General features: G+C 40.7%; 1 protein-coding gene across 1 annotated transcript in view; it reads right to left on the bottom strand.

The window, feature by feature from the left end:
- The window catches only part of znf704 (zinc finger protein 704), a 192,259-nt gene extending 169,154 nt beyond the window's left edge, over nucleotides 1–23,105 (bottom strand). The window contains exons 1-3 of the mRNA XM_072571322.1: nucleotides 22,960–23,105; nucleotides 22,055–22,334; nucleotides 11,473–11,714 (exon numbers count right to left, since the gene is read on the bottom strand). Coding sequence (XP_072427423.1) covers nucleotides 11,473–11,714; nucleotides 22,055–22,334; nucleotides 22,960–22,994 — 557 coding nt within the window. The 5' untranslated portion in view covers nucleotides 22,995–23,105. The remainder of the gene's footprint in view (nucleotides 1–11,472; nucleotides 11,715–22,054; nucleotides 22,335–22,959) is intronic.
- Nucleotides 23,106–26,673: the final 3,568 nt, after the last annotated feature.

Raw genomic sequence — 26,673 nt, 5'->3', positions numbered from 1 at the left:
CCATTCCCCTACATTTACCACTGACTCATGCAGCTAACACCACAGGCAATTTAGCATGGCCAATTCACCTAACCTGCACATCTTTGGGCTGTGGGAGGAAACCGGAGCGCCCGGAGGAAACCCACGCAGACACGGGGAGAACGTGCAAACTTCACACAGACAGTTGCCCGGGGTGGAAATTGAACCCAGGTCCCTGGTGCTGTGAGGCAGCAGTGCTAACCAATAAGCACTGAGCCATCACTGCCCAAGGTGTTTAGGGAGGAAATTCCAGGGCCTAGGGCTCAGGCAACTGAAGGCACTTTCGCCAATACTGCAGCAATGAAAATCATGGATGCACAAAAGAAGCCAGAATTGTAGAATTACATAGTTCCAAAGTTGATAGATCTGCAGAAGGTTACAAAAATAGAGAGAGAGAGAGAGAGAGAGACCATGAGAGATTTGATGAAAGGAATAGATTTTTCAAATCTAGGCATTGCCAGATCAGGAGCAAATGGACCATGGTAGAGTGGAACAGGACTTGGTGAAGATTAGACTGTAGGCAACCGAATTAGCTAAGTTCACATTTATGGAGGATGCAACTAAAGTTAACATGATACGATTTGTGGCCAATGCTTATCATTACCAAAACAATTCATACCCAGATGCATGGAGTCTTTCCAACAGCAAGAAAACCAGAAAGATGGATAAAATACTTTTAGCTCATGGACTATTGCTTGATGACCTCAGAAATTGTCAGCGGGTCTTCAGTTTATAATTTTGACCCTGTTTCTACCTCACTTGCACTACCCTCATTGAAAGAGGAGAATCTCACGGCTTGGAAATGTCTTTAATATTTCAGATGGTACAGTTTTGGAACATAAAACATTACAATTACTAGGTGGCAGTAAAGATTGCTTTCCAGCTTCTGCCACTTTACTATAGATGTCCAACAATAATAAATCTGAATGACTTTTAAGTTCCTCCCTGTTTCTTCTGGTCAACCAAGTTGCTGACATGGAAGACTATAATTAGAAGGTGGTGACTGCTTTAAGGAATGGGCTGCAAATGAGTCGTTACAGGGAAGCAAGCCTAATTTAGTTCCCTAATGTTTTTAACAATTTTGTTTCACTGTTTATGTTGGAGTAAATCACATTAAGTCAAGCATGCCCATGACTTTTGAACTTGTTTTTATACTTGAAAACTGTTACTTCTTCAAAAGTTCTGTACCTTATAAAATAATATGGTGCAATTGTATCACACAGCGTGCATCTCTATAAATAAACATCAAACAATTTCAACTAGTATCAGCTTTCATTTACGCTTCAAGACAGGAAAAAAAACAAAAAGGAAATTATCTGAATTGCCTGACCTGGTTCATAATTTTCCTTTTAAAAATTTACTAAGATAACTTAATGCTCCACTTCTCAGAACCACAATACCTGTGGTTAGGGAGCTTTGTTGGTGGTATTACTTCCCCATGAATGGATGTCATACAGAAGGCAACAATTTAATTGCAACCCTTCCAAGATTGTCTGTGACCAGCAATGAGATTGGCAGTACAACAGTAGCTAATGTAACTCGTGCAGTGTTCACGAAATAGGGGAGCAGCAAAGTTGAACACAGTTCAACGACAGAGAAAAGTAACCTAATAATTACATCATTTGATTATTCAAATTGGTTTAATGTTGCGGAAACTTTTGTCTGTGTACACTCTGGTGTGCTAAATACAATGGCTTTCAGTTGCAATAAGCTTTTGCAATGCCTGTAAGGCACGTCTGAGGATCAAGGTCCACAGAAATCTTTGAGATGTTTATTACTTCAGAATTTTTTAAGTGTGCAGCATATTCTCTGAGCTGAATGCCATTCTCTTTAGATCATAAAATTCAAGATCAGTGAATACGCACAAAATTATAATGGATGGAAATTCATTATGTCATTAAATTGTGTAATGATCAAATGGAATAGACAGCTAAAATATTTTGGAGTACAGTGCAAATGCAGCAACTTTTCATTAAAACATTGCTAAACATAAAATCCATGTGGAAAACTAAAAACAACCTGCACAAATAAACTGAGAGCGTAAACAATTTTTTTGCACTGTAACAGCAGAATGGGCAACCACCCCATTTACCAAAACCACTGTTTGCAATTTCATGAAATTCCAATGCATTTCCTGAAAAAGGTTGGTTTTGCATTGTTTGCTGTTGATATATTTCAAAAAATTAAATAACCATCCAACTCATCAGCATTTAATATACCAAGATGCGTGCAGCTTTGAATGCAAAACCCTCCTCACAACAGCCAATAGAGTTTGAACAACATAACATCCAAATGTCTTGGGGTCTAACAGGGTAAGATCTCTACCTCTACAGAGTCAAGCATTTGGGTGGAATCTGGTTCTGCTGGGATTTTGCTCTATTTGCACTGTCTCTTTAAAATTCAAGCAACTGCATCAAGAGACTGTGGCGAGAAAATGTTTTATTAGGAAATTCCACTCACTCCTCCCTTAAAAGATCCTAGCAGAAGTCCATATCACTTTAGCTGCACCAAAATCTCAGAAGCTTCCAAGACAAGAAGGAACTGATGTTGGAAGCGATCCATTATTCTTAAAATATCAAATTGTTCTCTTCATGACAAAAATCCTTTTCTTTTTAAAATCCTTTGTTTATCTTTTTAACTAAGGGACTAGAGCAGCTCCCTGTAACACACCCACACTGGTCACGCATAATGTAGAATTGTGGCATGAGGATATACTGAGCAAACCAGACTTTCTTCTTGTACTACCAGGGTTAATACCACTGCTAAAAAACAGAAGTTGCTGGAAAAGCTCAACAGGTCTGGCAGCATCTGTGAAGGGAAATGAGAGTTAATGTTTCAAATCCAGTTACCCTTCCTCAGATTTTCATAAAATTACTTCAATGAAGCCATAGTTGAAGGCCAGCTTCTTGTTTAGCACTGTGTGTTTCAAACTGTTGTTCACACGCTCACTTAAGTATACAACCTCATGTCTGATGTGTCACCATTACAAATGGTATTACCGAGATGAAATATCTAAAGGGTTAGGGAGGTCTGAAAAAGATTAAAAGCCTTTCTGACAATATTGATGTTTGTTTATGAACTAGAGGAAGAATAATTCTTAACGCCAAATACTACAGATGCTGGAAAATATAAGTAGAAAATGCTGGAAATACTTCTTTCTTTATTCATCCATTGGATGTGGGCCTTTATTGTCTATTTGGCATTGTGCTTAAGACCATATGACATAGCAGTAGAAGTAGGCCATTTGGCCCTCTGGCTCTGCTCTGCCATTCAATGAGATCATGGCTAACCTGATAATCCTTATCTCCACTCTCCTGCCTTATTCCAATAACATTTGATTCCCTTACTGATTAAAAATCCGTCTATCTCAGCTTTGAATACAAATAATGGCCCAGTCCTGATAGTCCTTTGTGGTGAGGAATTCCACAGATTCACTACTCTCTGAAAGAAAAAATTCCTCCCCATCTCTGTCTTAAATGGTTGGCCTTTTATTCTGAGATTTGACCTTCTGGCCCTAGACTCTCCCACAACCTCTCCATTTCTATAAAGCCCATTAAGAATCTTACATGTTTCAACAGGATCTCCTCACATTCTTCTAAACTCCAATGAGTACAATGCAAACTGACTCAAACTCTCCTCATCGGAAAACTCTTGCATTCCCAGAATGAACCTAGTGAACCTTCTCTGGCTAACTCCAACCCCAGTACAGAGAAACCTCGATTATCCGGCATTCGATATTCCGAATATCAGATTATTTGGCAAAATCACAAGGTCCCGATGCTCAGCTAAACTATGTTATCCAGCATTCAATTATCCAAAAGAAATACTGCCTGTCCGTGACTTTTGGATAATTGAGGTTCCTCTGGACATCTTTCTTTATATAAGGGGATCAAAACAGTTTGCAGTAGTTCAGGTATGTTCTGACAATTTTAGCAAAACTTCAATAATTTTATACTCGATCGTTGTTGACACATTGCCTACAAGAACCTTATAACTGTTGGACAATTGCTTCTTAATGATTGGCCATTGAGTCGTCATCTACAATCACATCCACCTCGACTTGATCACAGACCAAATGTGAACTTAGTGGCCTGACACGCCTTTTCAGACAGCATTTAAAAATCAACTACATTGATGTAGGTCTTGAGTCACAAGTAGGTCAGACTTCCTTCCTTAAAGTATATTAGTGAACCAGGTGGGTTTTTGCAACAATTGGTAATAGCTTCATGGTCACTATTAATGAGATTAGATTTGAATTCCACCAGCGGCCACAGTGAGATTTGAACTCATGTATCCAGAACATTAGCCTGGGCCCTGGATTACTAGTCCAGTGATAGTATCACTACTCCATTATCTGCCCCCTAGCTCTGTGGAGAAAGAAACAGAGTTAACGTTTCAGGTTGATGAACTTTCAAGATAAATTATGTTTGTATCAGCAAAAACCCGAAATAGGCAACACATTTTGCCATAATTTTACTCTTATAAAACATTAGAAGCTTCCTCTCATTCTTTCAGCTTCATCCATTTCACTTGATGAAGCCACAATGCTGGTTGATCACCCTTCTCCATCTCCTCCTGCCAGTCATCCATCCCTCTTCAAATCCCACTGCTTCTAATTCATCCCCTCCTGCATTTCTGAACTGGCTTTAGGTCTTCCTTATCTCTCTCTTCCCATCAATCCCATCTCCATTATTCACCTCACCATGTTTCCTCTCTGTTTCCGCAACAGATAATAACAATTCAAACTCTTCTTGGCTACTTTACTCAATGCTTCCAGACTCTTCGCTTACCTTCCCCACCAGGACGTACTAATATTTAATTTCTTTCCCCCTTTCTCATGGCTTCATACATCTCATTAGCATCTAGCCACTCATCTCTCCTTGATGTTGCCAAGGTTTCTGCACAATGTGACATGGCTGGTTTCATAACCATTGTAAAGGGTGAAGTACAGAAAGAGGCTATCTTGCCTGTTCAACACTTCAGATGCAGATTCCAGGCTCCTTTTAAACAAGTCAAGGTTTTCTGCATCCACCATGAAACCAGCCATCAAAATCTTGACATTTGTCACCCTCTGGTTGAAAAAGCTTTCATCTCCCCTCTAATCTTTCTACCCTTCATCTTAATTCTGTGTTCCTTGGAATTTGACCTCATCGCTTGGGGAGTCAGCACCTTCCCGTCTAACTAGAGCCCTCATAATTTTGTACACTTCAATTAAGTCCCACCTCAGTTTCCTTCATTCTAAAGAAAACAGCCCTAGCTGATGCAATCTATCATCACAATGCAAATTTCAAGCCCTGGCAAAATTCCTGTAAATCTCCTCTGTACTCTCTCCACAGCAATTCTTTCCTTCCAGTAATGTGGTGACCAGAACTGCATACAAAACTCTAGCTATAGCCTGACCACTGGCTCATACAGTTCCAACATTGCTTTTGTATTCTATACCCCTTCCAATAAAGGAAAGCATTTCACCTGTTTTCTTTGGCGCCTTACCTATCATTCTGCCACCTATATGACGACCTGTGAATATTCACTCCAAAGGCTCTCACCTCCTCAACCACCTTCATATCTTCCTGTTTATTGTGTATTCCCCAGCCATTTTACCTCCCCCCCTCCCAAAATCCATTATGTCACACTCCTCTGGATTGAATTTACTTTGCCAATCTTCTATCATCTGAACAAGACCATTACCTCCTCATTAAATTTATTCAGTGTCACCGCACTCTGAGGAAGAGAATTCCACAGATTCATGACTCTTTGAGAGAAGTGATTCCTCCTCACATATTTTGAATCTGACTTTAGTCTAGAACTGTGCCCTCTCATTCTGGATTCACGCAAAAGGGGAAACAGCTGCTCTATGTCTACTTCGTCAATCCCCTTTAGCATCTTATATACTTCAACTAAATCTCTTCCCGTCCTTCCAAACTCTGACGTGCAGGTGTTGGACTGGGGTGGACAAAGGTAAAAATCACACAACACCAGGTTATAGTCCAACAGGTTTATTTAGAAGTACAAGCTTTGTGAGCGCTTCTCCTTCGTCAGGAAGCTAGGACACGGAACTTATAACAAAAGATCAAAGTGTTATATTGATGCCACGTATTGAACAAACCGAGATTGCTGTTAAGTCATCAATCACTTGGAATGGTTTGCAGCCTTCAATTCATTAATATGTAAATCCTAGAACTCCTTTCAAGTCACATTCCCGAAATAACTTAAGGGTTTAAAAAAAAAGTGACATCTCAGCTCAGACAATGTATTAAAGGGGTGAGGTTAGAGTCTGTCTGTATTCCAACCTTGAGTCAGACTGGTTCTATTTCCAGAGACTGTCCATGTGACATTTTATAAATTCCTACATTGGAAATAGAACCAGTCTGGCTCAAGGTTGGAATATAGAGCTGAGATGTCACCTTTTTTTAAAAACCTTATGTTATCTTGAGAATGTGACTTGAAAGGCGTTCTGGGATTTACATATTAATGAACTGAAACCTGCAACCTATTCTAAATGATTAAAGACTTAACAGCAATCTAGGTTTATTTAATACATCGCATCAGTTGTATAACACTTCGATCTTTGACTATTTTAAATTCTGTGTCGTGTGATCCTGCCCTACTAGCTAACTGATAAAGGAGCGGTGCTCTGAAAGCTTGTACTTCCAAATAAAACTATTGGCCTATAGGTTGTGTTGTGTGATTTTTAACTTATTCCAAACTCTTAACGAGTTTAGGCCCAAACTGTTCAATCTCTCCTCAGAACCTTTCTTCTCAAATCAATCTATCTTAATGTCCTAACTGCTTCAAATACATTCTTCTTCAAGTAAGGGGACCAAAACTGTATACAGTAGTTCAGTTGTGTCTTGTACAGTTGCAACAACACTTTCCTTCTTTTATACTTCACCCCTTTAGCAATAAATGCCAAAATTCCAGTTACCCTCCTTTCTATCTGCACTCCCTGCAAAAGTTGCAAGTCATGCGTGAGGACACCCAGATCCCACTGTAAGGAATCATTTTGAAGATTCTCTCCATTCAGATAATAAGTTCCTTTTATGTCCTCAGACTGAAATGGATAATGTCACATTTATCCATGTTAACCTTCATTTGCAAATTTTGACACATTCATCTAATTTATCCTTTTCCATTTGTAAATTTCTTGCTTCTTTATTGCAACTGATGTTCCCACCTATTTTAGTGTCAAGTTTGGCTACACTACATTCTGTATCTGCATCCAAGTCGTTACTATAGATTACAAATGGTCAAGAACTGAACCCTGTGTCATTCCATTAGTCACAGCTGCCAACTAGAAGGAGATCCCTTTATGCCAACTCTCCGCTTTCTAACCAAGTTAATATATTATCCCTAACCACATGTGGTCTTAAGTTGGGCATTTACCTTTTGTATGACACCATATCAAATGCTTTGGGATGTCAAGATACACTTCATCTACAGGACCCTCATTATCTGCTTGCTAAAAACATTAAAGTACTCTAACAAGATGTTCAAACAAGCTTTACCCTTGTGCATTTCTAACAGTCAGTCTCACCACTCACCCACAGTCCCTTGCCGTGAAAAATTGGGGTTTGGGAGTTTAAATTCAACACTCAATATTGGTTTCTGCCTCTTTGTGTTTCTAAGTTCTCTCCATCTGGATTCCACTTTAATGGAGTAAAGGTCCTTCCTCATTACAATGTAATGTCCTCTTTAGCCAGCAATGATACCACACCTCCTTTTCCTCTTTCACTATCCTTCCTAAAAACTGAATACCCCTCGATATTCAGTTCCTTCTTGGTTTCCCTGCACCTACATCTCATTAATCCCAACAATATTGTATCTGTTTATATCTATTTTCACCACTAATTCACCCACTATTTTTTTACAAATGCTCCAAGCATTAAACCCAAGGCCTTAAGTCTTGGCCTCTTAATATTTCTAGTCATGTTTAGTTTATTTTGAATGGTGGCTTGAATTTTCTGCCTAGTTTTCTGATTTACAAATCTACTTTTTGATTTTGTCCTTGTTTTTCTCTCTCTCTCTCTCTCCCTCTCTCTCTCTCTCTCTCTCACTCTCTCTCCCCGTGTAAAGCCCCTCCCCCTGCCACTTTAGCTTACCCCCTCCCCGCCCGCACTAGCAAATACTCCCCCAAGGACACTAGTTTCAGCTGATCATGGTTAATCCTCTATCCCAATGCTATATTCCCGCTTTCTCACCATATCCCTTGATGCAGTTAAATAAAAGACTTTATCCATCTCTTTCTTGAATTCAGTGACATTGCCTCCTGTACTTGTGGTGCAGAATTCCACAGATCTGAGTAAAGAAATGTTTCCTCATCTTAGTCCTAAATGGTTTACATTGCACCCAGAGACTGACCCTTAGACTCCCCAAACTGGGGAAACATCCTACCCAGATTTGACTAATCTGTCTAGTTAGAATGAATACATTTCAATCAGATTCCCCCTCTCATCCTTCTATAGAGGTAAGGTTGAATCAACACAACATCTCTGGTAGCTGCCTAGTGAAACTGCACATCACTCTCTTTATGGCAAGGATATCCTCTTTTAGATAGGGTTATCAAAAATACATACAATAGGTCAAGTCTAAGTTTCACCAAGGCCCTGTATAACTGCAACAAGACTCTTCCTACTTCTGAACTCAAATCAAATCCAATTGCAAGGAAGGCATTACCATTTGCATTCCGAATCACTTGTTACACCTTCCTGGTGTACACTGATACCCAGATCCCTTTGTGCATCCACGTTTCCCAACCAATTGCCTTTTAAACAATACTCTGCCTTTCTGTTTTTCACACCGAAGTGTACGTCTTTACATTTAGTCACATTGTACTGCACCTGCCAATTGTCTGCCTACTCACTCAACTTGTCTAAATCACCTTGAAGCCTCCTTGCCTCCTCCTCACAACTCATAATCCCATTATGTTTTGTGTCATCAGCAAGCTTGGAAATGTTCCATTTGATTCTCTCATCCAAGTCATTTATGTTAAATGAATGAAATACCCAGTAAACAGTCAGAAAATGTACAGTGGCCTGACTTGGGGTCCCTCACAAACATAGCATCAAAACTAAATAAGTTCATCAGTGAACGGCAGAGAAATGACAGAGACTTAGAACATAGTTCAGTTTCAGTTTCAGAGCACTGGTAATATGTCGAAGAGTGTAGCGCTGGAAAAGCACAGCCGGTCAGGCAGCATCCAAGACGCAGGAGAATCGATGTTTTGGCCATAAGCCCTTCATCAGGAAATTGCTCATGCCCAAATGTCGATTTTCCTGTTCCTCGGATGCTGCCCAACCAGCTGTGCTTTTCCAGCATCACACTCTTCGACTCTGATCTCCAGCATCTGCAGTGCTGACATTCTCCTCTCTGAAACTGAACTATGTTCCCCTCCCCCATTTAAAATATAAAACACTGCAACACTGTCCAAGTCTGGAGAAAATGCTAGAAAGAAAGTGCAAAGAACTTCAGTGCACGCCATCCTCTTATTTCTGTGCTCACTGGCATGTGGAAATAGAGGTAGTTTTGAGATTACTGCAGTAAAGCTGCTGCTTTTCAATCTCCTTATTAGCTCCTTAGCATCTGCTTTTAGGTAAGAAATTAAACAAGGTCCTAAGTTATTGGTATCAATGTGAACAATTTGGGAGGGTTTTCACCCTTCCCCAGAAGATGTTGCTCTGTAACTCTTCACCAGGAGGCAACATACCATGCTTGAGAAAATCTAAGGTCACAGGAACAACTGTCAGCCCTCTCCTACACTCCCAACTAATGATCTTTCCTCCTTCTTCCTCCTCTCCCAGACAGCAGAGTTACCTGTGGTGCCACAAAGACATTGCAATTCAACTGCAGGAATAATGCACAACATCCTATTTACAGAATCAATCAAATCCATATTAATCCACCTAACTCTGAGGATATACCATAGAAGATGTTGCATACAGGTTTGGTTTCTTAAGCTCTAACACTATTTTATCTTATCTAGTGTTGGTGAACAATAGCTCTGTCCTCTCTCCTCCAAGGAATCAATGCCCTCAACAACATCCGAAACAGAAAACCAGTTAGTGAAGAGGACTCCATGAGGACTTCTAGTATTCTTGAATTATTTGGCAGTCACCTTTTCTTTCTCTGCCTTCTTGCCCTAATCTTTGGTGTGACCATAGTTCTTTATGTGCTACCCACAAAGCTCCTGGCCTTCCATTATGCCACTGTGCCACCAGCTGCCAATCAAGTTCCAAGCTTGTCCTGGAGCTCAAGGTTCCGCAGCTGATGACACATCGTGCACATGTTGTTTTATTCATTGATGGGATATCGCTCGCTTGGCCAGCATTTATTGCCCATTCCAGAAGACAGTTAAGAGTCAAGCATATTGCTGTGGGTCTGAAGTCACATGTAGGCTAGAGCAGGTAGGGATGGCAATTTCATTCCATAAAGGACCTTTCCCAACAATCGACAATACACTCATGGCCATCATTAGTCTCTTCATTCCAGATTTTTTTAAAATTGAATTCAAATTCCGCTATCAGCCCTGGCAGAATTCAAACCTGGGTCCCCAGAACATTACCTGGGTCTCTGGATCTGGTTATCATGGACACCTATTGAATTGTCATAGAACAGAAGAAGGTCATTTGAATACATGTGGATACGTAAGGTAGCATCTACCACCTTCCCCCATGTTACATTCCACACAATCGTGCTATCTTGCCATGTCTTTATTTTACGTTACCTTGCTTGGTCTTGACTTGAAGCATCACCGGACTCAAAACGTTAACTCTACTTTCGCTGCACAGATGTTGCCAGACCTGCTGAGTTTCTCCAACGATTTTAGTTTTTGTTTCAGATTTCTAGCATCTGCAGTTCTTTGTTTTACATTATTGACTTGAGTTTATTTCCCTTTTGCTTGTGTTGTGTAGTGAACTCTAAATAGCTACTCATTTAAAAATAACATTTTTTTAATTTTCAGCTATTTTCTTGTATTGTAATTCTGATCTATTTTCAGCCTCAGCCAGCTTCCCAAATGCAAGAGAAAGCCTCCAGCCTCATCTTCCTTTTTATCTGCTCCTGAGAAGGTATATCTTCCACAGATCTGATTCCCCTCAGCTACAACTGTCTTGTACTTTGTAATAATTTTCAATCGCATAACACTGAATTGCATTTCTCCCAATTGCTTTAACCAGAACCAATCCATTGCTCAACTTCTGTTTCTATACTTCCAACTTTTGCCATCGCTGACCCAAGGTTTTGCTACTGTGTGTACACTCTACCTTCCTGCCTAACCATAAATGTGATGAAACATAACTGACCTGGAACACAACCTCTATTTCTCTCTCCATAGATGCTGCGTGACCTGCTGTGTGTTGTCCAGCATGTTCTGTTTGTCTGCATTAAAAGTAAAGGCTACTACACTGAGGAAAAACATGATCTAACGTGCTGCTTATTTTAAAAGGATGACTCTCCTACCTGGTACGTGGCACATCGATGTTTGAAGAAACAACTTTTCTTTTCTGATCTGAAACAACAGGACGCATGTGATCCTTCTCATGATCCTGAATCCAGCTGATCTTTTTAGTTTCCAGTATTTTCATAGCTTCAATCTTCCTCACTAGGGGTAGCTGCTGTTCCAACACCTTCTGGTGGTTTTCAGTATGGTTTTGATCTTGCAATGACACAACTGATGATGTATCTCGACCATTGCAATTCAGCTGCAGGAACAATGCACAACATCCAATTCATTGAACTATTTAAATGCATGTTCATCCACCTATCTCTGAGGATATACCATAAAGGATGCTGCATATAGATTTGGTTTGTTAAGCTCTAACACTATTTTATCTCATCTAATATTGGTGAACAATAGCAGTGAATTTTAATTCCAAACTTCTTCCAGGCATTTGTTGTGAACATTGGCATACTGAATATATTAATGAAAATAACAAAAGACCCATTTTCCTGCTGCCTACTTGCAATGCATTCTATCATGGATCAAATCTTTTGATATATCTGAAGTAACAGGTTATCACAGTTCTTGAAAATTCAACAATACATAATCCTGACCAGCTGCCCTCAATTGACAATGTGCCTCACAGGCAGAATAGGGAATTCAAAGTGCTCCTTGGAATATTCATTAATTTTAATTAGTAAAATAATAAATGCAAATATCTATTCTTTCCTTTGTTCACCGAAACAGATTAAGGATAGATCAGGAACATTCTCTTGAATATGCTTTCATCTTAAACTTACATAACATTCATTGACAATGAACTCTGCAGCCAACTCCAATCTTTTGCTGTAAATGTATCCTGCTACAATAGATTTGCATGTGTGCTCTCACCTTCTTTCAATTGCACTTTCAGTGTCAAACCTCTCTGTTGTTAATTAATTTTAAGCAAATTTATTCAAGAGAAGAATCTTACTATGGATTATTGGAAGAAATGTGCGTACATGTCAATCTTTAAAAAAAGGATGGTAAGATGAAATATACAGAAAAACCTCCTCCAACACTATGTGAAGTAAAAGTCAGAAGGGTAGATTTTCAAATCAGTTATGTCAAGTAGTCAACGGCAAACAGAAAAACCAGCAAAGAACTGTAACACTAATAATCACTTTAACACTATATCCAGTGTTACGATCTGATCTTTCATTAGTCCATGAAGCACCTATCTATTTTCCATCAGATACATATAATTAAATCTGGAACACCATTAAAACAATAACTGTTCCTCCAACCTGCCAGTATTCAGTGAAGATTGAATTGAATCGAATTAAATTGAATTGAATTGAATTTATTGCCACATGTACTGAAGCACAGTGAAAAGCTTTGTCTTGCGAGCAATACAGGCAGATTACATAGCCTTTCCTGACAGCGGGCCTGGTAGATTGATTCTATAGATGAGAGGGTGGCCTTTGTGATTGTCTGGGCCACTCTCTGTAACCGTCTCCAATCTTGAATGGTACAGTTATCATACCAGGTAGTGATACGTCCAGACAGAATGGTCTCGATGGCGCACCTATAAAGGTTGGCAAGAGTATTTGCCGTCATGCCAAATTTTCCCAGCTGCCTGAGGAAGGACAGACATGTGCGTCCACATGAAGAGATCAAGAAAGCTTGCGTGGATGACCACTCCCAGGAGCTTGACATTCTCCACTTGTTCCACCTCTGTGCTGTTAATATGTGTGTGGGGGGGCATGAGTAACATCCAGCCGAAAGTCAATAATGAGTTCCTTGGTTTTGCTGGCGTTGAGAGCTAGGTTGTTCTCAGAGCACCATTTTTCCAGGTCTTCCACCTCCCGTCTGTAGTCACCATCTGAGATTTGACCGATTATGGTGGGGTCACCAGCAAACTTGTAAATGGCATTCATCTGGTATTTGGTGACACAGTCACGGGTTTACAGTGAATACAGTAGGGGGCTGAGTATGGACCCCTGGGGGGCTCCAGTGTTGAGTGTTAGTGAGGATGAAATATTGTCCCCGACCTTTATGATTGCGGCCTGTGGGTGAGGAAACGGAGGATCCAGTTGCAGAGAGTGGGGTTTAACCATTCGTACTAATAGTTCAGCTAGTGCTGTTTAGAGATGCAGATTTAAAAAACCTTACAAAAGGTTGGCATGAACAGTTTCAGCCCACTGATATGCCTTTTCGTTTATCCATTTTTTAATGTTTCTGATTAGAACCGTGACAACTTTTTTATTCACTTGTAGGATGTGGGCAACATGAGCTGGCCAGCATTTATTGCCCATCCCTTGTTGCCCTTGAGAAGGTGGTGGTGAGCTGCCTCCTTGAACCCCTACCATCCCGGTGCTGTAAGCGGACCTATAATATGTCAGGTAGGGAATTCCAGGATGTTGACCCAGCAACAGCGATGGAATGGCGATATCTTTCCATGTCAGGATGGTGAGCGGCTTGGAGGAAACTTGCATGTTCCCCTATATCTGCTGCCCTTGTCCTTCTAGTTGGCAATAGTTGTATTTTTTGGAGGAAGGAAGAAGAGTTGAAGGTTGTCAGATAAGCTGGCTGCAACACAGGATGTCAGTGTGCATCCACAATGCACTCACAGCCAGATCTAAAGAAAGAGATTCATGCAACCTAATTTTCAGAGAATCAAACACTAAGTAAGGTAGCTGTATCGTTAACTAACTTGCAACCAACTTATTCCACAGAAGTGGAGGAAGCCTTCAGGAATGAGTTTCTGCAAATAATGGGAAAGATTTGACAGAGATTATGGTCAATGCCCAGAGTGTAGCACCACAGACCTAGCAGCAGGGCTGAAAGAATGTACTGTACTCCCTACTCAGGAGGTCAAAGTGTATGAATGTATGCACACGTCGCATTTCAAAACCACACTGCTCAATGTACAACAATCCTGCTGCTTACCCAACACTCCGAACTTGTCCCATAGCAGTCTCACACTGTACCTTACAAATCATGCGAGCCATGTACGCAATTCTATGCACTGCAAAACTACAGCTGTTCAGGCAGATCACCCAATCAGACTGAGAACACAATCACTGCCATTTCGCATCTCTCTTGCAGAAATGGTTAGTCCATAACAAGAGAAAGATCATAGGACCAGAAGGGGTGTAATCCACCCGAATCCCCACAGTGCTCCCTGAAATTGTAGATTTAACAGGCAAGATATCACAAAGTTGAGATCACCCAACATGATAGTTGTTGCGAATATCGAGTTCATGATTCACATGTCCTAGAATATCCATTCAGTTTTATGAATCAAACTTTTCACTGTAGATAAATGTGAGGGAATTAGATTGAGAACCAGATAAGCAACTATGGACTTACAGCCAGATCTAAAGAAAGAGATTCATGCAACCTAATTTTTTAGAGAATCAACCACTAAGGGAGGTAGCTGTATTGTTAACTAACCTGCAACCAACACATTCCACAGGAGGTGGGGGAACTTTCAGGATTAGTTTCTGCAAATAATGGGAAAGATTTGATGGAGAGTATGGTCAATGCGACTCAAACAAGCTTGGAGTTACTTAAGGCTAAAATCTGCCAACCTCTGTATACCTCAGAAGGTCATGGGTGAGAATTAAACAATAATCTTCTATCAAAGCTTAAAAAATGTTAAGGTTTACACTTATTTCAACAAACTATCTAATGTAAGCAAAACCAGGTTGTAAACAAGTTAGTTCTTCAACAGGGCCTGCAAATCTGGAAGAGGGAATCATAAAACTTTATAAACCACATAAATTATTCATATCTGTCATGAAACCAAAGGGTGACATTAAGATAAAATGATTTGATTTCACTCCCATCTAACAGCATTCATTCCCACAACAGCATTCAAGTGCTTTCATAGAGATGTGATGCGGTGTTAAAGGTACATTTGTGTAACATATTTGCAAACAGAAACAGGCAGTTCGGTTTGAGGAACAGAAGGATGTAGTTTCAGATTCTCTGTGAGGTAGCCTGTATAGCACTGGATTGAGAGAGTCACAGGAGACAATAGTCCCTTAGACCTGCATTTCAAGCAGAGAAAACACTAACTCCATTGTTCACCACGTGGAAGGTGGAAGGGGCTTAAAAAGCTCATCCAAAATAATGCAATGTGCAAAATTTTCACAAGCCCATTTGGGCAGGCACAGGGTGGGACTGGCTTTAATGACATGTGTAGTATGAAATGAATGAAAGCAATGAAACTTTTTAACTTAGTTGTCAAATTTAAGTAATCTTCTCAATTCTGACTTTAAAGAGCTAAAAGGGGTCTCATATTCTGTAAAAGAAGCAATATGGATGCTCAAAATTTGAAATCAAATCGTTCTCCTGAAAAAAAAACACATTCAACTCAACACATTGACTGTCTTTCTCTCTCCACAAATGCTATCAGAGTATTTCATCATTTTCGTTTTTATCCAGTGTAGCCTGGCATTAAAAATGCACCAGGTGAAAGTGAAGACTGCAGATGCTGGAGATCAGAATCGAGAGTGTGTTGCTGGAAAAGCACAGTAGGTCAGGCAGCATCCGAGGAGCAGGAGAATCGATGTTTCGGGCATAAGCCCTTCATCAGGCATTAAAAATGCACTGTTGAAGTTCTTCTAGAACCCTACGAAATGAGCAGCACATTTATGTTTAACAACTTAATTAAACATTACAAAGTTGGTGAGCAAGTCAACAATACAAGCACTGTAGAGAATACAATGTGCTTGCGATTATACAAGTTACAGGATCAATCTTTCAGTCAGAGATTAAACTCAGAATGATTCCAGGCATTTTTTAAATGAATTAATTCTTCTCTATGCAAAACACCTTGCCCAACTAAGCATACAGCCTGAAGATTTACTGCTGAGTTTGCACCAGTGTTGTTCTACACTCTACACGCCCTATTAATGTTGTGCCAGAGGAAACTGGGCCAAATCTTCCTTCACTTCACCCTCCCTTCTCTAGCAGGCCTTTTGAGCTGGAACAACAGTACACCATGTAGAATCATAAGTACAAATCCTCCAGACTAACAATAAATACCACAAGATATTGAAGCTTTAGGTCTCTGGTATTGCACCATATCAAAGCACAATTATTAATTTTCACAGCAGCTTTTCAGTACAAGTCATGATCATTACACTAATATTCAAGGGGACATGCCAGTTATAAAGATTACACAAAATGGGAGAAAAGATGAGAACAAAATATACATGGGGATACTAAACTATTTCTTTAAATCAATCAGGAATTGGACATTGCTGCCAGTATTTATTGCTCTTCACTACTGACTTTGAGAAGGTGGTGGTCAGTCACCTTCTTGAAATGCTGCAATCTGTGTGATTTAGTGTCATAGAGTTATACAGCATGGAAACAGACCCTTCAGGCCAACTCATCCAAGACTACAAAATTTCCCAAACTAAACTAGTCCCACTTGCCTGTGTTTGGCACATATCTTTCCTATCCATGTACCTATCCAAATGCTGTTTAAACGTTGTAACTGTAACTGTACCTGCATCTATCACTACCTCTGGCAGTTCATTCCACAAACGACTCATCATCTGAGTGAAAATGTTGCCCCTCAGGGCCCTTTTAAATCTTTCTATTCTCACCTTAAACATATGCCCTGTAGTTTTGAACTCCCCTACCCTATGAAAATGGCTGTTGCTATTCACCTTATCTATGCGCCTCATGATTTTATACACCTCTATAAAGTCATCGCTCAATCTCCTATGCTCCAGTGAAAAATGTCCCAGCTTATTCTTATAATCCAAACCCTCCAGTCCTGGCAATATCCTGATAAGTCATTTCTAAACCCTCTCCAATTCAATAATATCCTTTGTTATAACAGGGCAACCTGAACTATTCACAGAACTCTAAAAGTGGCCTCACCAATGTCCTCTACAAACTCAGCTTGACATTCTAACTCCTACACTCAATGGTCTGAGCAATAAAGACAAGCATGCTAAACACCACCTTAACCACCCTGTTAGCCTGTGATGCAACTCTCAAAGAACTACGTAAATACAACAGTGCGATTAGGGGTATGGAGTAAGTTCCAGAATTTGAACCAGTAATTTTTTTTTTCCTTTGCTCAATGGACGTGGGCATCGTTAACTGGGTCAGCATTCATTGCTCACCCCTGGTTGCCCTTCAGAAGGTGGTAACGAGTTGCCTGCCTCATGAATAAGACACTGGGTGTGAAAGCCTAATATAGCTCGATGGACAAGTTGTCTCCATTCTGCACATTGGGCAGCAAGCTCTCCCAATGATAAAAGAATAGCAATGTAGTTCCAAATCTGGATGGCATGCAACTTCGAGGTGAGCTCTTATATGGTTGTGTTTCCAGGCCATGGCTGTCATCATTCTTTCAAACAATAGAGGTCTGTGATTGTAGAGGTAGGAGCAGAATGAGGCCACTCAGTTATTCAAGTCTGCTCCGCCATTTGATCATGACTGATAGGTTTCTCAACCTCATTCTCCTGCTTTCTCCCTCTAACCCTTGATGCCCTTACTAATCAAGAACCTATCTCTGTCTTAAGTACACTCTATGACTTGGCTTCCACAACCTCCTGCGGCAATGAGTTCCACACATTAACCACTCCCTGACTGAAGAAATGTGGTTTGAGGAGGTGTTGTGACAGAAGCTATAGTGAGTTGTTATAATATACTTTATGGCTGGTCATACTGCTGCCATGGCACACTGCTGGTGCAGAGTATGATTTCAGATTATGATTTTTAATGTTTTTCAGTCCACTCTTCCAGAAGGTGGACAGCATTCCATTATCAATCTGACTCTTCCCTTGTCAATGATAGACAGGACTCAGGGAGTCAGAAGACAAGTTACTTGCTGCAAAATATTCAGCCTCTGACCTGCTTCTGTGATCTACATGTATGTTTATGGGTGACCAAGTTAAGTTTCTGGTCAATGATGACTCCCCCAGGATGTTGATGGCCAGAGACTTGACAAAGGTTAATGTAATGAATATGAATGGAAGATTCTGTCCTTCAGTAGATGGTCATTGCCAGGCGAAAGGGCAGCACGGTGGCTCAGTGGTTAGCACTGCTGCGTCACAGCACCAGGGTCCCAGGTTCGATTCCAGCCTCGGGCGTCATGTGGAGTCTGCACATTCTCCCTATGTCTACGTGGGTTTCCTCCGGGTGCTCCAGTTTCCTCCCATAGTCCAAAGACCTGCAGGTCAGGTGCATTGGCCATGGCAAATTGCCCATAGTGTTAGCTGCATTAGTCAGAGAGAAATGGGTCTGGCTGGGTTACTCTTTGGAGGGTCGGTGTGGACTTGTTGGGCTGAAGGGCCTGTTTCCACACTGTTGGGAATCTAAGTAGTGTGGTACACATATCACTTGCCACCATCAATCCTAGCCTGGATGTTGTCCAGGTCTTGTTAAATGCCAGAAGGCTGCTTCAGGATTTGAGTTTCTGCAAATAACAGAAAATAGTACAAACATCACCTCTTCAGGCATTGTTGAAACAGCTGAGGTTAGTTAGGCCTAGGATTGTGATGACTGACTTTCAACTCACACAAACATCTTCCCTTCTGTCAGGTACGACTCCAACCAGAGAAGACGTTAATGGGTTCTTATGCGCTTCAATTTTGCGAAAGCTTCTTGATGCCATACTTGGCCAAATGCTGCTATAATGTCAAATGCAGTCATACACAACTCACCGGCACAGTCAAACTCTTTTGCTTACACTTGCACCAAGGTTGTAATGAGGTCAGCAGCCAAGTGGTCCTCATGGAACTCAAACTGAACACCAGTGAGCAGGTCATTACTGCACGACACTTGATAGCATTGTCAATTACATCATCCATTAATCTGCTGATCATTGAGAATAAAACCATTTAAATTAGGCTGAACTGGATCTGCCCTGCTCTTTTGAATAGAGAACATTTCCAAGTTGTCAGGAATAAACCATTGGCTGTACTGGAGCTGCTTTGCAAAAGGGTCAGCTAGTACTTGAACAGAAACATTCTGCAATACTGTCTGGATATTGTGGTTCTGAATTCAGGGAGCTCAGCCATTTTCTGACATATGCAGAATGAATTGAATTGAATTGAAATCTAGCTTTTGTGATGATGGGACCTCATCACATTTCTACACTCAACATTTCTAGCTAAAGATAATTCCAAACTTGTATTTTTACACTGATCTGCTGAGTTTCTCATCAGTGAGAATATGATGCTTATGGTTCATCCTCTTCATTTAATTGTTTAATTCCCCACTACCATCAATGACTGACGGAGCAGAGTTGTAGAACTTACATCTGATTTCTTTGTTGCAGGGTACCTTGGCTGGGCCTACAGTATGCAAATTCCATGTTGAGCATGCTTATAAACCAGTATATTTGATTCATCAGGTTGACACCTCATTTTCTCTTCCATGCTGCTCCTCACTGAACAAAGGTTGATCCATTGTTTGATAGGAATGATAAGATTGAATGGCCTGTCAAGCCATGAGATTATAAATAAAATGAATTATAATTTTGCCAGTCCTTATTGCATATGAATGCGCTGTAAAGCTGTTCATTTGTTATGAATCCATTACATTTAGTACAATGGTAATGCCAGAGAACATGTCTGCAGTGAGAAGACAGGATTTCAACACCACAAGGTGTGTTGATCACTCCTATCAATATTGTTTTTGGCAGATATACTTGCAACAGGTACACTGGTGAGGATCAGCTCAAGCAGATTTTTCCTTATGCTGGTTCACTTACTACCTGCAGTAGACCCAGCCTGATAATAATCCAACAGCATGCTACCTTTATGCTAAAGGACTCAGTCAGCATTGGTGCTACAAAGCAGTCATGGTGTTGGTCATTGACATCTCCCACTCTGCTACTTTGCCACTTGCAGTGCTATTTAAAAGTTGTAATCAAAATAGAGGAGAATCAACAGTTCATCAGATGGAGGATGTAGGTGGTCATCAGCAGGAAGTTTCCATGTTTTGTTTGACCTGGGTCTTCATGAAGTCTGGAGTCATTCCCCTCTCTTGACCTACTGCCTCCAGTGGGTATAATTTGCTGTATATACCCAGGAATAATAATGAAGACAGCTAGGACAGTGGTTAAGAGCTGTGATTTCAAGTATGTTAAGCTGATAGTACAACTTTCCTAATTTTGGCACATGTTCCCAAATACACTTTAATGCTGCAGGATAGTTAATAATTGGAGGATTTAGTTTTGATACCTTTGGTTAGTCTTTCACCTTCATGTTAACATAATTTATAACCAGAAATGTTAAGATTCTAGTTCTAGAATACTAAATCCAAACTGCATGCAATATTCTTAAATATTATAAATTAATAAGTAATAAATTATCATTAAAATATTGGCGTCAGACATTATTAAAAAGGAAACAGGAAAGCAATGGATCTCAAAGGTCTTCAATGTTTACAGTGAGGCCAACAGTAACTTTCATAAGACATCTAACTTTGTCCCAAATGCATACTTCTATGCCAATGCATCTGGAAACACTATCAACGCCGGCATTAACATTGATCGAAACTGGCAGCCTATACAATTGCTCAATTCCGTAGGTGCTATTTTTATTATATTTTCCTGTGGAAATATTTCTCTTTTGTGATTAAGCAAACATATTCTTTGATTGCTATAGTGTGCATTTTAACCACAGAGCTCCACGGAGTATAAACGAACAACAGAGGAGGGAGGTGGGGTCCCAAGGGCAATATCCCTTGTGGTGCGTCCGGACCAAAAAGGACCAGAAATCCTGGGTATTACATATTAAATTGTTTACAATTGCCAAGCCGTGCTCTCCTCATTCTTCAAGGTTGGGGGCACGCTTGTAGAAGGTACAACGCAGCCCCACCTGACGATGCTTGTGTTTCATTCAACCCCCCCAAGGATTGATTGATGTCAGCATTTAATTACAGCACAGTAAACAAGCACTCCACACACTGCAACTGCCCTACAAAAAAAACCCAGGTTGCCAAGAGCGAGAGACCTCCGATCACAGCATTTTGGCGCGAATTTTTCTGGGATTTCCGATGGGTATTTATTTATCTTCCTGTTTTTTTTTCCTGATGTGTGCGTGGAGCTGAGCGACTGCGCTCGGTCTGAAGACTTCAGTGTAAATCAGAAAGAGATTTCTGCACTTTCACATCTACGCCCTGACTGGGACAAAATGACCATCCCTGCATGAAATTCCAAGTCTTCACGTTTCACCAAAGGGGTCACTCTGACTCGGTACCCCTGTCGAGGACAAAAGGTACAGGAAAACCTACAGCAGCCAGGTTAGGATTCGAGTCCAGCTATCACTAATTCACACAGACCTGTGCTGGCTCAGCGATTTAATCTGTCCACACAGGGTCAGAATGAATGATCCGCTCTCCTGAATTTGAATGTTTTATCTCTCGTGTCAAGGGGGGAAGCCTTGAGCCTCTCAGATGCCCAGGGAGCAGTGAACGGATTGACTCAATCGGGTTGGACTGCATCTTAATAGAAGGATGGGGGGGGGGGGGGGGGTTGTAAAGTGTTGCTGCTCCCGTGAGTGATGTGGCAGCGTTAGCATGCAGAGGCGGGCGAGCACACACACACACACACAGTTCACGTCAAGTGACATAACACACCTTTTCCCTGCATTTCAGCTGCACTTTGCTGCCGTGGTTATGGAAGCCGGGTCCCACCACCACAATCTCCTCCTCCGGGTATTCCCTCAGGCTGCCATCCTCCAGCATCACCGTGTAGAAGTTGCACCGCCCCCCGGACTCGCTGCTTTGGCATTTCAGCGCCTGGATCACACCGGGAACGAGTTGCCCATCCCCGGCCGGACTCGGAGCACAGACCCGGCTGCCCAAAATCGACCTCTTTGCAGAACGGCGGGCTTGCATCGCGAGCTTTTTCGCCCCCCTAAATAATATATATATATTATATTTGGTTTGTTTCTATTTTAAGTAATCCGATGCAATTGTAAAATAACGAATGAAATTGTTACATATATCTTAAAAAAAACAATCAAGCCTCACACCGCCCGGCGTTCAGAGCAGTTGTTTGTTTTCATAGCCTTCGCAAAGCTGACATTGCAACTTGTAAAATTAGGAGTGGATTTCTGCAAAGACACTGGAATGACTGCCCTGTTCATTACTTTCAAAGACGCATATGAGATAAATGAACATTCATGAATGACAGTCATCCCGAATAAATATCAAGATCTCAAAATAATAATTTGAGTAAATAATTGAAAATTTAGGAAATCGTTTGGTTTCTTGAATTCAAACACTTTCTTTCCCACAAATGAGCTGACTTGCCAGTGGACTTTTTTTAAAATGATGTGGAGATGCCGGTGTTGGACTGGGTGTACAAAGTTAAAAATCACACAACACCAGCTTATAGTCCAATAATTAGTGCTTCCAGTCAAACCTGTTGGACTATAACCTGGTGTTGTGTGGTTTTTGACTTTCTTTTATCCCGTTCTCATATAATTTAGTGGCCGCTTGAACATTCAACAGGTTAAAATAAATACTCACTACCGTACACTAAAATGTGGCTCATCTGGACATTATTGAACATGATGCATCCGCTTTTGGATGAGGGTGTTTTTTTTTTCAGTTGTACAGTCCTCTCAGCAACGCCTTGCCTCTTTCTGAGACTGGGCGCCCGATCCGTACTCTGTTGTCAGTGTTTCCATGCTTTCGCTGAGATTTCCTCTGTGTACCGGCGGAATGAACGCTCTCCGCCCCCTCTGTGTAAACATGTGCAGCTCCAGGTGGTGCCCCAACCCATTGGCTGCAGCAGGACACTCCTCCAGCACTAACTCAATGCACGGAGCTGTCAAAGCCACACATAGACCTCCTCCACCACGCTATGTAGAGGATACAGTAGAGCATATGCACCGCCCGGATATCAGACTGGTGCTAGGGGCTGGTGTATTCGGTCTCGACACCCGTGGGTGGGGGTGCTCCAAGAACAAACGAGTCCCTGAACTTGACCATTAGACAATGACCACTTGTGATAAACACGTTTGTGTGTCTGCTGAAAATTGATTGGGCCTTGATACTCCCATGTTTGGCGTATGCTGCCAAAATTCATTGTTCTCCCTCAAAGAAGACAAATGCTCTTTTAGCGAGTTGCCAGCTAGTTCTTGTTACATGTATGACCATATTCCAGCAGAAAATGAGGGAATAAAATACTTTTTGGGATATTGTCCAAGAAGTTGTTGAATTTAGGATCTAACTCAGCGCAGAAGGTCAGCCTACTGCTGGCTGTTGTTGCTGGCGAATACTTTCAATTTACAATGTTTTTAACACATTGCAGATTCCAATTAGCTCCTGTACCTTTCAAAATTTTGAGTTATTATATTAAATATATATTCTTAAAATTTAACTGAGGACTTTTTTTAAAAAAAAGAACAATCACACAACACCAGGTTATAGTCCATCAGGCTTATTTGGAAGTACTAGCTTTCAGAGCGCTGCTCCTTCAGATAACTAATGGGGCTGGATCATAAGATACAGAAGTTAAAGCAAAAGATCAGTGTCATGTAATTAAAAAGATATATTGCACAGCAATCTGGGTTTGTTAAAGTCTGCCTGTGTCCCAATGTTAGGTCAGACTGATTCTATTTATAAAGTGGGATTTACAGAATTTTACATGGATTTATACAATTTTTGAGCAAAATAAAATGTAATTCTGCAGGTACAAATTCACCCCACAAAGTTGTGTGTGTGCAGGGGAGACTGAATGAATGTGTGCATGTGTGTGTGTGTGGGGGGGGTGAGTGTCTTTGAATGAGTGTGTGTATGTGTGAGTGTAATGGGGTATAAATCTGAGAGGGTGCGAGTGTAGGGTGTGTGTGTGTGAGTATATGAGAGAGAGCTTGTGTATGACAGAGGGTCTGCAAGGGTGTGTGAGTCTGTAGGATTGTGCGTATGTGTGTGTGTGAGTGTATATTGAAGTGGGGCTACCTGCAGTGTGACATGAACCCAAGATCCCACTTGAGTCCATCCCCATGGGTTCCGAACTTGGCTATCAGCCTCTGCTCGGCCACTTTGCATTGTTGCCTGTCCTGAAGTCTGTCTTGGAGGGTAGTCACCCAAAGGTCTGAGGTCGAATGTCCCGGACCGCTATAGTGTTCCCCCAACTGGTGGAACTGCACTATATACTCTCACACACACACACACACACACAAGTGCATGCACGCGTGTATACATACACACACACTGATACACATACACACTCCGACAGACCCAAACACCAATGCAGACTCTTTCTCATACGCTCACACACACCCCGACACTTGCAACGACACATGCACCCTCTCACACATACACACACATTCTCACACAGACACTCGCATCCCCATAGGCACACACACCCATGCACACATTCACCCGGTCTCTCCAACACACACATAAGTTTGTGGGGTGAATTTGTACCTGCAGAATTACATTTTATTTTTCTCAAAAACTGCATAAGTCCATGTAAAATTTTGTAAATCCCACTTTACAAATAGTATCAGTCTAACTTAATATTGGGACACAGGCAGATTTTAACTTCACACCTTCTATGCATTATCTGAGCCGAGATGGCACCTATTGTTAAAACTATCTTGAGAATGTAACTTTAAAAACATTCTGGGATTTATAAATGAAGGAACCAAAACTAAAGAGATCATTCTAAAAGATGAAAGACTCAAGCTAAATTTTTTTAATATTACATTCTATAACACTGCAATCCTGTTGCTATAAATTCTGTGTTGTATGATTCTGCTCCACAACCACCTGATGAAGGAGCAGCGCTTTGAAAGCTAGTGCCTCCAAATAAACCTGTTGGACTATATTCTGGATTAGTGGTGCTGGAAGCGCACAGCAGTTCAGGCAGCATCCAAGGAGCTTCGAAATCGACATTTCGGGCAAAAGCCCTTCATGTTGGACTATAACCTGGTGCTGTGTGATTTTTAAATTTGTCCGCCCCAGTCCCAACACTGGCAATTCCAAATCATGACTATCACATTTTATGGTAGCTATGTAGAAACCTCTCTGGTGGCTTTGTATAAAAAGGCAAGACTGCAATATGTTGTGAGCTGATGTTTATCGCTTTCACCATTAAAGTGACAAGAAGGACATTTAGGTGAGGAATGGTGATTTAAGCAATAAACCAGGCACCTGCCTGGACTTGTCCCTCATGAAGTAGCACTATCAAAAGGTGAAAAACAAGAGGTATTTTTAAATCCAGAAAAGCTTAAGGTAGGATTGCATAATGTTGAACAACTGTGTACATGAGGCATAATTTGGTGTTGGTAATTGAAGTGAATGCAGCACAAGTGTTGTGTATCCCTGCTGGTTATTAGTAAATGCTACAAATGTTTGCTTTACTCAGTTTATTTATTTGTTTTATAATCACTGTTAATGGATAATTAAAAATGTAGTGTAATTGTTTATGTAGCTTTATAATTCATTATAATTAAAGGAGATGTTATGGAGGAGACAGGGAGTAAGAATCAAAATAAATGAATATTTAGTATCTCGACTATAATTTATTTGTGGTCCTGATACCACGGAAAACTAGTAGTTACTGTGACTAAGCCTGATACTGAGCAGCAACTATTCTTTTCTGAATTCTGGAAAGCTGTTTCATTTGTATTTTTATTGTTAAGTAATTTTAATAAATTCTGTATTTTATGCGTTGAGGCAGTCATTTCTATAAAACGCATTTGGCAAGGTGATATCTTTATCATTAGGTGAATTTGCTGCAAATGATCCCTGTTCAATTTGAAGTTGGGTTTGATTCTAAGTTCAGGGTCAATCATTGCAATAAGTTCTAGCAGAAGGTGAACACAATTAATCAGTGCCTGGTGGTGACACAGAAGTAAATAACTGAGAGAGATTGGACCTGAGAATCCTGAGCTTCAAGTTCCTATGAGTAAATATCACCAACAACCTGTCTTGGTCCATCAATGTTGATGCTACAGTCAAGAAAGCACACTAACATCTCTATTTTGTTATGGACTAGGCCAGACCACTCAAAACATTCTTGAGCAGGCAGCCAAGACAATAACTTTGCAATTTGTTTCAGTAAGTGTACAGCAAAAATTACCCAGAGTAAGCTAGCTAGGTTGATTACTAAGTTTTAAGACAGACAGAAATTTATTCACGAAATTACACAATGAAACACAAAGAACAGAATAAAGAACCCCTACAGAACTCAATCTATCTAAACTAGACCTAATTTTGCTGTTCCAAATATACAC

The sequence above is a fragment of the Chiloscyllium punctatum genome, chromosome 5 (assembly GCF_047496795.1).
Source record: "Chiloscyllium punctatum isolate Juve2018m chromosome 5, sChiPun1.3, whole genome shotgun sequence".
Taxonomy (NCBI): Eukaryota; Metazoa; Chordata; class Chondrichthyes; order Orectolobiformes; family Hemiscylliidae; genus Chiloscyllium; species Chiloscyllium punctatum.
The sequence above is the reverse complement of the archived record's forward strand: the minus strand, read 5'-3'. Positions and strand labels throughout refer to the sequence as shown.